Source organism: Dermochelys coriacea, chromosome 1 (assembly GCF_009764565.3).
Source record: "Dermochelys coriacea isolate rDerCor1 chromosome 1, rDerCor1.pri.v4, whole genome shotgun sequence".
Classification (NCBI taxonomy): Eukaryota; Metazoa; Chordata; order Testudines; family Dermochelyidae; genus Dermochelys; species Dermochelys coriacea.
The window spans coordinates 111,975,464-111,988,931 of record NC_050068.2 but is presented as its reverse complement, the minus strand read 5'-3'; the positions used below and the strand labels follow the sequence as shown (position 1 = coordinate 111,988,931).

Below are 13,468 nucleotides of genomic sequence, written 5' to 3'. Positions count from 1 at the left end.
AGACTCTGGCCCTGGATCCTGGCCATTGGTGCCAGCCCTTGGACCACCACCCCCCTGCATTGCCCCTGGCTCCCGCTGCTTCCATAGCTTCCCATCCATCCCCACATCATTTCTGGCCCCCACTATCTCCCTACCCACCTCCCCATCTAGGGTTTAATTTGCCCCTGGCTTGCCAGAGCTGAGTAAGTTTGCTGTGAAAAGTGATATTAACAAACATACAAATATTATGTTTTGCAGCAGCAGACTTACTAGCTAGCAAGTCTTAAAAAAAAATAGCAACCGAAAAGCAAAAGAAACAACCACAACAAAAGACAAGAATTTGTAAAGCACCTTATTTCTGTTTCCATTCTGTTTAAGTCCAGTAAAGAAAAGAAACAACTGTACCTTATTTTTATTATTGAGTCTGGGGGAAAAAACCCTCTACATAAATAAATTACAATGATTTGGACATGTATATGTGCATATATGTTTGTTTTTCCTAAAGTTAATTAAGTATTTTAGAAAAAATTGTCAGAGTGGCCACCAGCAAGAGTTGGTGGTCGCACTCTAAGGCCACCGAAAATTTTGTTGTGAGAACCCCTAACTGCAAACAGGGGCAAGTTCAGCGTTGGCTAATACAGGTACTTTTAGTGATGGAATCTCAAGTTCCTCCAAATGCTCAAGTGGACAGCTAGGATCCAAGCAGAATAGCTGAATCCATACTACACTGTTTATCATGTCTTGTCCATAGTGTTGCCCGTTCTTAACAGGAAGGCTGTTTTACACTGGCTTCTACTTTCCACTATAGGGAGCTAATTCCATGACTTGGAAATTGCACTCAAGTGGTGACATCATAGGATCAGATCCACAGCTGGTGTAAATTGGCATAGTACATTGAATTCAGTGGCAAGGCAGCAATTTACATCAGCAGACAATCTGTCCCATAGTTTGTCACACCAGGCTGGCTTCACTGGAATGCGTTGATCCCCACTGGCTCAAGGAGGAGGAAAATATGTAAATGTCAAGGAATGAATACTTTTCTCCCCACAATAATTTTTTAAGACATCCACTGCACAGTCCCAGCTTAAGTGGAGTGCAGTCAGTCATCAATGTGAAAAGATTCTATACTCTTGTGTAATGATTTGTATGAGTGGAAGCTCATTGTAAATAGCCCTTTACTTGGTTTGTAATGGCTACATGTTGAGTAAAGGGGCCAGAGCAGCATAAAGGGGCTCTAAAAGGTCCGGATATGACTAGGCAAGAATTCCCCGGTGCAGAAACTGAGGAAGACAACGTCAGGCTGTCTTCTAAGAACCCCTTCTGAAACCCTGGAATAAGGTGGTGTGCCAGAGGCAGGGAGGGTCATATTGGGAACCGGAGAGGGTGGACTGTGTGCTGTGGAGATTTCTGGGAAGCTGGTGACTGGCTGCCATTATTTAAATAGCCTCTGATATCAGAGCAGCTGAGAATAAAGAGGGAACAATGGTAGTTAAAAGCCAGTTTAGTCCCCTCCTCCCTCTGGACTGGGAATCCCAGACTCTTAATTCCATCCTCTGAATTAATGCATCCCACACAACTGCCCTTTAAGTATACAGCTCTGTGTATGTTTGAATGAAACTGAACAGTAAGCAGTCATACAGCTGAACCCTTAGACCTGTTCACACAGCTTCAGCCAATGATTTCAGTAAGTGTGCACTAGCGACGTTGTGCCATAGGCTTAGAATAGAACTAACCTATAATTTTTGGTGGAAAAAGTTTCATGATCAGCTAAGTGTCACAGTTATTGAAAATCATTTTAGCATAGTTGTGCCCTCTTGCCATGCCTGTTACCTCCAGAGCACCTCCCCATGTCCAGGTGTTGCAGGGCTTTTTTCAGTTTAGCGACCCCTTTAGTCATTCTGGTGCCACAACAGTTTGTCATTTTACATGGCCTAGCTCTCTGGCCAAGTCCCTGCTCAGTTCATGCCCCTTCTGGGTTTAACAGACATGTCCCATTATAGGAAATCCCAAAGTCTAATGGCTTTTGAGCCTGGTCTTCAACGTCTGTCTCCACCCACAATGCTTGTACTCTTCTCCTTCTGATGCTGTGCCTGCCCTCTTGGTCTGGGGTGTGGTAGGGAAACCCAGGCCCACACTCTTCTCTACGTTCCATCCCAGGAACCCTGCTTAGGAGGTCAAGATCTGGTCCTTAGTCTGTCCGCTATTTTCCCTGGGCTGCTCCTACCTTTTCCCAGCTTGTCAACATCTTTTCCCTGGTCTCTGGATTCTGCTGTCCCATCTGGGAATCTGTGGTTCCTCATTGCTGCTTCTTTTGCAGCCCCAGCGGTATCCCCTCAACTCTGCTCCCAGTTACTCACAGCAGCTGGGCCGTTATGAGTAAACTCCTCTTTTGCTTGGATTAGTCCGTCTTTCCCGCCCTCAGGCAGGAGTTTCTTCCCCATCCCTTATCCTGGAGCAGGGGTTGTGACTTAAATAGGGACCTACCAAATTCACAGTCAATTTCACAGTCATAGGATTTTAAAAATAATAAATTTCATGATTTCAGATATTTAAATCTGAATTTCACAGTGTTGTAACGGTGAATTTGGTAGGGCCCTAGACTTAAGTCAGCTGCAAGGCTTTCATTAGTTTCCTTGAGCTGAACTCCCTTCCCAGTTAGCTTTCCCCTCTAAGGGGTTCACCAGGCCAGCCTTCTCCTGCCAGTGCCTGTCTGCTAGGTAGGAGGAGGCATCCTTTATTCTGCTCCCCTTCTCCCAACTCAGTCCCAGGGGGTTGGGTCAGGGGGGAGCCTTGTCCCGCCTTCTTTGCAAGGTTTCAGGCCCTTAAAGATTCCTTCCCCAAGCACTATTTGTTCCCAGGACTCTTAGATCTCTACATCTATCTATGGGACCCTTCCGAAGCCTTAAAAGTCCATACCTGGTGGTGGATTGGGCTGACCACTAGACACTATTGTCTACGATGGCAGACTATCCCAGCACATGTGCTACCTATAAACAGTGGTAGTAGAAAACATTTTGTAAAAATGTCAATTTTGGTCGTGGGCCTGGGGACATGATCACTTCTTAGGGCTGGTCCTCTCTAGAAAATTAAGTCAGCTTAACTGCATTGCTGAGGAGGGTGTGAAATATCCACACCCTTGAGCAGCATAGCTAAGATGACCTATACATCCCTGTGTAGACCGCGCTAGGTTGACCTAGCTACCGCCTCCCAGGGAGGTGGATTACCTACATCGATGGGAGAATCCCTCCCATAGGCGTAGTTAGTGTCTACACTGAAGTGCTTCAGCAGTGCAGCTGTGCCGTTGTAGCATTTCAAGTGTAGACAAGCCCTTAAAGTCACTGTTGAGGAGGTTTGCAGTGTGGGGTGTGTGGAGAAATTTGTGCTGAGCTGCTGAAATGATGTGGGGTATTAAATTACAGTGCTCTGTGGCTCCCAGGTGCATTTGAGTCAATTATGTAACAAGGGCTGTGGTCTCCAGTGCTTCTAGTTACCTTTAGCTTTCATGAATTACCTTAAAAATGGCAAAAAGAAATACTACAGTATTTGTTTGACTTCTTGTGCTGAAGAGTATTTTCTGGTTCTCTCTTTGTTCAGTTACATCTTTACTTACCCTGTATGTACCTACTGACATACAAAAGAAAAATAAGAAGTTAAGCTTATAATAAAAGCTACTTTTTGTGGCTGGCAAGTATTACTCGACAGGAACATTTTAAAGCTTCATGAAGATGAGTTGCTGAGCCAGCTCCTGATTGCACATTCAGTATACTTTTCTTTCCTTTGATCAGTTTGTGCTGTGGTTACTCCTGGGTGGGGTACCTTTTGCTTCTGGGTGGGGTGAGTTTCTGTCCTACATTGGTCAAAAATGTAAACCTCAAAGCCTTATTTCTTCTGTTATGTTAACAAAAACAGATTTTTAGATATCCCATTTAAAAACTTTGTTTCCTCCTGTGCTTCGCACATGCAGTATCTTTGTAGTCTGTTTATTGCCTATGCTTTGCTTTTTGCTTTCTGATGTTGCAAATATGGGTAGAAGGAAAAGAAGCTGCACTGTGGTGCTAAGAAATTTCAGTGCTTATCCCTATATTATGATACACAAGACCCCAGCTCCACATCTCTTGAAAAATTAGCTGTTCTGCATGCTTGAGTGGGCACATTTAGCTGACTTTCAAAGATGTCTGAATAGACAGCACTTTCCTTTGCTACTTTTAAGTGCTCCTGTATTAAAGGGGTTTGTGTGTGTCAATATTAAGTGTTGGATTACTTCAGTTGCCTTTCTTTTCAAAGTGCAGCAGGAAATCATTGTAAGGAATCTATATTTAAAACCAGATTGTTTAATTGTTATGTTTGGTTTTTTTCAGCTAGACTTTAGATGTTGATAACACCTTTTGCATGATTTTCTATGTCTGTTTAACCTTTAAACACTGATGTGAAAACCTCCGATATATTCTTACCTACTCTATCCTAAAGAGAGTTTGGAGTATGGTGTAATTACTCTTGGTTATCCTGCACGCACATCTGCCTAATGAGTAGTCCCACTGAGGTTAACAGGATCATTCACGTGCATAAACATTGGCAGAATCGAAGCCTAAACTACAATTTATAGTCAGAGGAAAGCAGGCTATCAATATGTGGTGAAAGCATAGTGAGATCACCATTTTAACTATTTTTATCTTTTTTATTTATTTCTTTTTCAAACCAGGTAACCAGACCTTGCAGCTACAACAAAAAATCCCATTTTGATATTGAAGATGCCGATGAGGTGGACAAAATGGAGATTAGGTAATATAAAGAATCCCACAGTAACATAAGCTTGTTTTTCTTCCATTGTACAATTTTGCATTAAATTCAGTTTTGGCTTAATACCCTTTTCCCCAGTACCTCTCAATTAAGACTGTAGATCAGAGGTCATCAAAGTGTGGGACGCACCCCGCCCTAAGCGGGTGTGGAGGATCATCTGAGGGGGCATGGTGGGGTCTGGGCCAGCCCGGATGGGGATGGGGAGGGAGCACCATTCAGTCCCTCCCCACCACCAGCTCTGCGTCAGTCCCACCCCCAGCTGCATCCCTGTCTCCCCACCCCACACCTGGCTCCATCCCCAGCACAGCTCCACTCCCGGCCCTGCAACAGCCCTCAGTCACTGGCCGCAACTCCATTCCCAGCCTGGGACTGAGGGTGGGGGCAATGCCAGGGGCGGAGCCGCACCTGGACCCGGGCCCAGCTGCTGGCCCCCACCGCAGCCCAACTGCTACTCCACCCCCAGCCTTGGTTCTTCTCTCGGCCCCAGACCGACCCCCAGCTGCGGCCCCCTAACCCCGTCCGCATTGCCCCCCCCTCAGGCCGCGGCCCCCCTCCCAACCCCAGCTCATGGGGGCGGGGGGCGCAGACAGGAGTAAGGGGGCTGTGACCCTCAAAACTTCGGGGACTACTGTTCTAGATCTATCAGTGTGCGACTGTAATTAAGTTTAGCCCTTTACTAATGTGTGGCTGCTTTAATATTGTGTGTATGACTGTCTGAAAAGACTTTGTTGTTCCTAAGACCAATGCAAGACAGTTCTTATGTCCTGGTGAGGGGGAAGAAATACTTTGTTGGCGAAGTCTATGAAAGAGTTTGGAAAAGATTAAATACTTTAATAAATAAAAGAGCAGATAAAGGGTTAGTTCTGTTTGGGCAAACTGTTGAGAGTTTCCCCCCTCCCTTATAGGACTGAGGATATTTATTTCCATCTCCTCCTCCACCCCCTTCTCCCCCCCAGTCATGTATCTTACATTAACCTACAGCCATTTCTTCTCTGAACATTTTCCTTCCATGGACTATACATGAGATTAAGTCCCCTGTACATATTTTTCTAACAACAAAAAAAGTTCTCATTTTCAGTGGTTGTAGGAAGTGGCAAGCCAGAGTATATCATTACATTAGTACCAGATGTTCCTTTTACATGCAGGTTTTTTTTTTTCTTCTTTTTTCCCTGTGAATAGAGGAACATTTTCTTAGCTGTGGGGCCCTCAGATTGGTTATTGTAGTCATACTGGATAACAGATTGACCACTTCTAAAAATGCACCTTCCGTATTTTGCTTTTTTAAACAGCAGAACTAGGCTTTGGAAACTGGGGGTGGTGGTGTATATTTACTAATTCACTGCCTTACAACATCTTTCATACTCTAGATACACAAATTTACAGAATTTAAAAATTTTGCATGCAATAAACACAAGGCCTTGTCTAGAATGTAGCAAATGGAACCTGAATTGTGCTTCTAGCCACCTCCTCCCTTCCTTTCCCGGAAGTCTGAGGCAAAACTGCAATGAATTACAATCCATAACAAATGTATTTGGTGCCAGTTTTCCTCTCTTGAAAGTTTGTGTTTGTGTATGTGTCATATCAGGAAGTTACATTTATGGTGGGCATCTTCTCAGAATCCAATTATATCAGGAACCAGAGGACACGTCTTTTCTAATAAATGGTTTGTTAAATCGAGGTTTGGCCATGTGTAAATAGTGATTCATCCTGCTGAAAATCCATCCCTTCCTTAACTTGGTTTTGGCAATCTGTATTGCCCTATTAGTGTTAGTGCAGCAGCAGTGCTCAGGCTCCTGCCAGATCAGAGTTCCATTGTGCCAGGAACAGAACCGAGTGAGAGAGGGCAAAAAAACCAACCAGAGTTGAAAACTTCTTTCCTTTCCCCCCCTCACCAAAAATTTTTCAAAAAATTTCAACTACCTCGGGCCGACTCACTGTACAAGCCAGTGCCTGCCCAAAAAATTTGAATCTAAATTGAGATGAGATGGAACAAGTTGATACAAATAACGCATGTAACTTAGTGCCACAAGATATTATTGAGGGATAAAATTGAGAGGGTTAAAAATGCATTAGAGATTTATGATATCATCTTCTGTTACATTAGTTAGAATAAACTTTTATAAGGAATATCAAACCCAAGGCTTCAAAGCATGCCAACCACCTACTGCGTGGAACTAGGAAGAAACCTTCCACAAGGGCATGTCATTGCAAAATTGTCCATAATGGGTAACTTTACAACACCTGCTTTATCATATGGTACTGGTTCCTGCTGAAGATAGAATACCAGGCTAGATGTTGTATTGTATATCCAGTATGATAATTTCTCTGTCTGTGAATGCAATGGACATTTAAAACTCTCTGGTTCCTTATTTATATTAAAACCTGTTTTTTCCATATATTTATATTACAAGTCTTACTCTTCTTCCCTTACACTAGAGTCCTGTGTGGGACTATTTTTAATCCCGCTCCCACTATGTCAGTGGGGCCTGTGGGATTTCAGTCCCATGCAGGGCTCTACCTTATACCAGTGTTTCCCAAAGCAAGAGACTCTCCTCTCCCCCACCCCCAGCAAAACTCTGTTTTTCTTCAGCATATCACCTTCCATTTTAAAAATAAAAAGTAAGTCTCTTTTGCAAAGGAAACCTTCAAAGTGTAAAGGAACTTGTGCAGAGACAGCTGTCTGAGTTTGTAGAGAACCTTGAGCAGTACTGTCTCATTCATCTCACTTGCTGCTAGCTCAAATACCAGTAGTTATACTCTAAATTTCAATATCGTTAACCCTTTTACAGTATATGAAAGCATGTATGAAAAGAGAGAAAGTATGATACAGGGATTTATACCAGAATTTCCCAAAGATGAGGGAAGTAGACATGGAAGTTGTATAAGCCTTTTATTTTACATAGTGGGACAGCAGGAAGTATAATAGGTTTCATTTTCCTGAAGGAAGGCTTGGCTTCAAGTTTTGGAATCGCTGCAATATACAGTCTCTCCCTCTTTGACTAGAACATCACCCCACAGGCCAATAGTTGATTACTGCTAGTAAACACTCATATCAATGATGGGGATGCTTTCCAGCAGCACCAAGATTACTGTATGCCCACATATATAGGATGATCATCTTCTCATTTTGTTGAAATAGCAGTGTATTGTCACTGAAGTGGTAAACATAGAGCAGTGGTTCTCAACCAGGTGTATGTGTCCCCCTGGGAGTACTCATAGGTCTTCCCGGGGGTACATCAACTCATCAAGATATTTGCCTAGTTTTACAATAGGCTATGTAAAAAGCCCTAGCGATGTCTGTACAAACTGAAATTTCATAGGCAATGATTTGTTTATACTGCTCCTGTATACTATACACTGAAATGTAAGTATATTATATTCCAATTGATTTATTTTATAGTTCTATGGTAAAAATGAGAGAGTCAGCAATTTGTCAGTAATCGTGTGCTGTGACACTTTATATTTTTATGTCTAATTTTGTAAGTTTTTAAGTGACGTGAAACTTGGGGGTACACAAGATAAATCAGACTCTTGGAAGGGGTACAGCAGTCTGGAAAGGTTGAGAACCAATGTCATAGAGAATAAATATCTGTCTTGAAACTACCAGCAGAAGGGTTAAACTTGAAAACCATGACAGGGAACCAATAACTTAAATCCTAAAACAACAAATGCATGGTAACTCCTGACAGATAGTTAGCTAGTGATTTATAGTGAGGTGTTTGGGTATCTGGGATGAACACTGTGTAATGCTAAGCCCCTGTGTTTAGCAGGAGAATTACTATATCCAAATGCGGGGGGAGCGTTATCATTGGTGTTTTGAATTGATCCTTTTTTGTTTAGGCCCAGACTCCTTGGCATGTCCTGTGTGAGTAACAGGCCAAAAATAAAGGGGTTACAATATCTGACTTAGAAAAAAACAAAATTGGAAATAGTGTGGCTTGGGAACAGAGAAGTAAGCAGTTTTAATTATAGTACTTTATTCCCAGAACTGTGTGTTTTGACATCCCAGCAGTGGACCTGCACCTGTGAACTGGAAACATTTCTGCTCTTTTTGAAAGTGTAAATGCTTGTGAACAAAACAGATGAGGAAAGGGTATCCTAGGTTTCTGTCCACTGACTTGTGCAGTTATGAATTAGCAGATTCCAACAGTGTAAGCTCCTCTTTGACTCCTGGAAACCAGTATAGTATGTTTTGAAACATACTTTTCTGACTCATACATAATGGATGAAAAATTAAATAAAAAAAAGAGAAAAATTACTGTTTTGTTTTTTTCTTATATTTTCAATATGAATTTCTTTTGATTTTTGGCTTTGTTTTATTACAGAGTAGACCTTTGGAATGCCAGCAACTTGAAGTTTGGAGATGAGTTTCTAGGAGAACTAAGACTTCCATTAAAATTTCTCCGACAATCCAGCTCTTATGAAGCATGGTACTTGCTATTTGTTTTTCTTTGTCATAAAAGAAAAGGTACTGTTTTCAGTACTGCACATATTATATTTTTGTAAAACCATAACAGTAACTACTGTTGTGTAACAAAGTTTAAACGTATTTAACTTCCATCTAGTTTCCCACATGAAAAACCTAAGCCAAAATCTTCAATTACCAAACTATCAAAAGAAGGATATTGAAATATGTGAAGCATTGTTTTGATGGCATAGTTGGTGAAAAATTTGGCTTTTTTTTAATGTGCGTGCAAATTAGGTGGGAATTCTAATGCATTTATCTTTGATGTTATGCACTGCAATTCTGCAGTAATGCCATAGTTTTATTACTATATGGGATTTTATATTGTCTTAAGTACACAACACTTCATGATCAGAACTTTCCCTAGTACAGTTGATGCAAAAGGAACTGGTGCGCATCTTTGGAAACTAATTCAGAACATCAAAAAGTCAATAGGTTTACGAATGTTATGTGTGTATGTACATATTATATATGTTCATGTATGGCTTAAGAGCTTTTTTTCTGTTTCAAGACCAACTATTTTTTTGCCTGCCAGGTATTTCCTGCAGCCCAGAGATAATGGCAACAAGTCATTGAAGCCAGATGACCTTGGTTCCTTAAGGTTAAATGTGGTTTACACTGAGGACCATGTTTTTTCCTCAGACTATTACAGCCCACTTAGAGACCTCCTGTTAAAATCTGCAGATGTTGAGGTAATTTATTTGCTGCTGCTTGTTGTGTACCTGCTGATTATCCTCAAAGCCCCCATAAATACTTGTCATTTTACAAGTGAGGTTATATAACTGAAGTTGCCAGAGATCTCAGCTAATCCTTTTTTTTTTTTTTTTTTTTTTTTTGTACTTGAGACTTTTATGAAGCTGTATATCCCTTGTGCTTGTTTTTGGTCCGTGCAGAAAAGATCTGTATCTGCACGCACTGATGGTAAATGCAGACACACCCAGCTACAACAGTGGTTATGAGAACCCACATGTACTCCTCAACTGTCTAATCCTACATTTGTATGCAAAATAAACTGGTTGGGTCTGATCAGTTGGCTTTTTTTACTAGAAAAGAAATGATTTACCTGCAATTATGTAGAAAAAATGTTTTTTGTTTTTTTGTGCATACTAATCCTAAAATGTGAAATGGGATGGGCTATGTTTGAGATCAAATCATCCAAAAAATTTTTTGCTGTTGTACTAGACCATTTGTTTCCCTAAAGATAACTGTATGTAACTTCTTTGATTGTAGCTTAAAAAATACAGCAAAAAGTTCAGGTTTTTATGTCCAGTATGTTGCAAGCAGCTGCGATATTCATTGAAACCAGATATTAACAATGGGAAAACAGACACTGCATTGTCATTGTTTTTAAATTGCTGCCCTCTTGTGATCAAAACTTACAACCAGCAGACAAAGTGGAAATTGAGACCAGCCATCTCACAGGTCTGTGTGACGGGACATTGCAGATAGTATGTGTGGTACTGTGTGAGGAGACAATGTGAAGAAAAAGAAACTAGTGTTAATAAGTGGTGGTTACTGTAGATACACGTCTCAAAGATTTTGCTTCTCTCTATTGTTCAGCCTGTTTCGGCATCTGCTGCACACGTGTTGGGTGAAGTTTGCAGAGAAAAACAGGAAGCAGCCATTCCTCTGGTTAGGCTTTCTTTACACTATGGCAAAATTGTGCCTTTCATCAGTGCAATTGCAAATGCTGAAGTGAAGAGAACTCAGTAAGTACCAAGAAACCACTCATTTTTTAAATAAAATTTCAGATGTTGCTATAATGTCATGCTCAATTTATGGAATCACAATGGCTTTTTTTAAAAGTAATCATTATTATTATTTAGTACTTGTACTGTGGTAGCACCAGGGGCTCCAGTCAGGAATCAGGGCACTGGACAAACACATAACAAAAGGCGATCCCTGCCGTGGGAAATAGGTGAGTTAAGGCTTCAGAGAAGCTCCCCATAAACACCACACAGCTACCTCATTATCCTCCTTCAAAATTCTCCTTAGAACTTTCCTTTTTAGTGATGTGATGCCTACAAAAAAAATGACAGCAGTTAGGCCATTGGTATGCTCAGACCACAGACCCTCATGCTGACCAATAGTCTCATTGTTTCCTTCTTCTCCCCTGCCTATCTGTATCCATCTGTCATCTCTTGTTTTATGCTTGGATTGTAAGCCCTATGGGGCAATCTTTTTGTTCTATTTACACAGTGCCTACCTCAGTCAGTTCCTGGTCCATGAGTGGAGTTCCTAGGTGCTATGATAAATACAAGTAATAAATAATAATAATTATAATCAAATCCTGCAATAGTTTTAGCAGTTCACAACAAATCATTTCAGCTTCAGAGTATGTATTGATAAATCATCTATTTCATCATAAAATAATTTGATTAATCTTATTTATATAAGGAAAAGGCAAGTTTCTCCATGGAATCATATGAAAAGTGATGCTTAGGGCAAGTCTTGTTTGAGCATCTAATCTTACCATATGGAAGGCTTTACCACAAACAATGGGGTGGGACCTGGCAGTGTTGAGACAGCAAATAGGCTCTTCCTTACCAGTCACAAATTCCTGGCATAAAGAACTGTCAGAGGATTTTGTATAGTGCCCATCAATATAGCGTCTAGTATCCACACCAAGTAGATAGTGTCTGAAATTTGTTGCCATTTATGGGGTTAATGACTTATGTCTATAGACCTCAGGGTCTCAGCCCATTGCCTGGAGGAAAGTTACTGCCATAAAGGTATCAATTGCCACAGGCAGAACCAAATGAAGCCTGTTTGGGAAGTCTTTTCAGACAGAGCAAGGACTGAAGTACTCTCCCACCTGTAGGGATAGTCCCTCTGTGCAGGTTGAGGCACCTTGGTTAGGATAATGTGAGGAAATGTGTTCTTCCCCCAGCCTGCCATATACCTGTTCATGAGACATAGGGGGCATTAGTTTTCAGGGCTTTCAGTCCAGCACCTTTCACAGGCAGTAGGTTTACTTTTTAAAAACAGAACAATGAACTCAGCAGAAGAACTCACCGTAAACTCCCTCTCTTGTAAATGGATGCAATAATAAAAAAATATAAACTATTGAATAGATGCATCATTGTGTGTGAGAGCAAATAACTGAAGGCCCAGTTGTGCAGATGCAGCTTAGGTAATGTGCATGTAGAAGGGACAGTCAGATTTATAAATGGCTTAAATTGTCCCTGCAAATAATTGTGGGTGCAAAATGAACCTGAAATTATTTGCAAAAAGAAAAGGAGTACTTGTGGCACCTTAGAGACTAACAAATTTATTTGAGCATAAGCTTTCCTGAGCTCACGAAAGTTTATGCTCAAATAAATTTGTTAGTCTCTAAGGTGCCACAAGTACTCCTTTTCTTTTTGTGAATACAGACTAACACGGCTGCTACTCTGAAACCTGAAATTATTTGTAATACTTTAACTTGTGGGTTGAAAAAAGGAGACCAGTGAACAACAGATTGCAAATCTGATGTAGAAGCTAATGGCTGTTTGCAAAATTAAGAACAAGTATGTGTGCATACACTTGTTAACTGGTCTATTTTATTTTTTTAAGACTATTTCAGTTTCTGTGTGCATGCTTCCTTTTATAGGGCCAGCATACCAACATTGAAAAAACAGTTGAGCAAAAGGGCCCTGCAAGCTGTACTCCGGTTGGGAGTGGCCTTTGTGGGTTTCCTTCATACATGATTTAACTCTGGTGGCCAAGCTGTATATCATCATTAAAAACAGCATATCAGTGGATGATGCAAAAGCAGGAGACATGTGAGAAAGCCACACAGGAGAAGGAGTGAGAATGACATTCCATAGATAGTTATTTTTATCTTCATTAATATTGTCTTAAGAGAGCAATACTATGCCACACCTAGGAAGTCTGCCATAATAATGTGGCATGTTTCTCAGTAAGATTGATTTGAAAATATATAAAAATGCACATTCTGGAGGTCATTCACAAACCTACAGGCTGTAATCATGCAAATATAAGGTTAACAAATGCTACGGTCACTCATCTGCAGCTTTTTATGTCTCCAGTCCTGCAAAGAGAATTGTGCAGGCGGCTCCCCACTGAAGCAAATGTGGGGCTGTGTAGGCTCGAGGGTCCACTTGCTTGGTTCTGTTTTCAGGATTGGGGCCTGTGTAGTGCATAACATACAGTATTCCATCAGGCATGGTACTGTAGTTCAGCCACAAAAGGTCACTTGGGTCATACAATCTTATTAAGTACCCC

The 13,468-nt window shown here is 41.1% G+C and overlaps 1 protein-coding gene across 3 annotated transcripts in view; it reads left to right on the top strand.

Moving 5' to 3' along the window:
• The window catches only part of RASA3 (RAS p21 protein activator 3), a 265,746-nt gene that overhangs the window by 227,933 nt on the left and 24,345 nt on the right, over positions 1–13,468 (top strand). For 2 of the 3 annotated variants that reach the window (XM_038388188.2, XM_038388179.2), the window contains exons 8-11: positions 4,679–4,758; positions 9,102–9,206; positions 9,777–9,933; positions 10,802–10,950. In XM_038388188.2, coding sequence (XP_038244116.1) covers positions 4,679–4,758; positions 9,102–9,206; positions 9,777–9,933; positions 10,802–10,950 — 491 coding nt within the window. Of the gene's footprint in view, positions 1–4,678; positions 4,759–9,101; positions 9,207–9,776; positions 9,934–10,018; positions 10,163–10,801; positions 10,951–13,468 lie in introns of those variants that run through there. The other variant, XM_043507951.1, reaches the window with a different exon arrangement.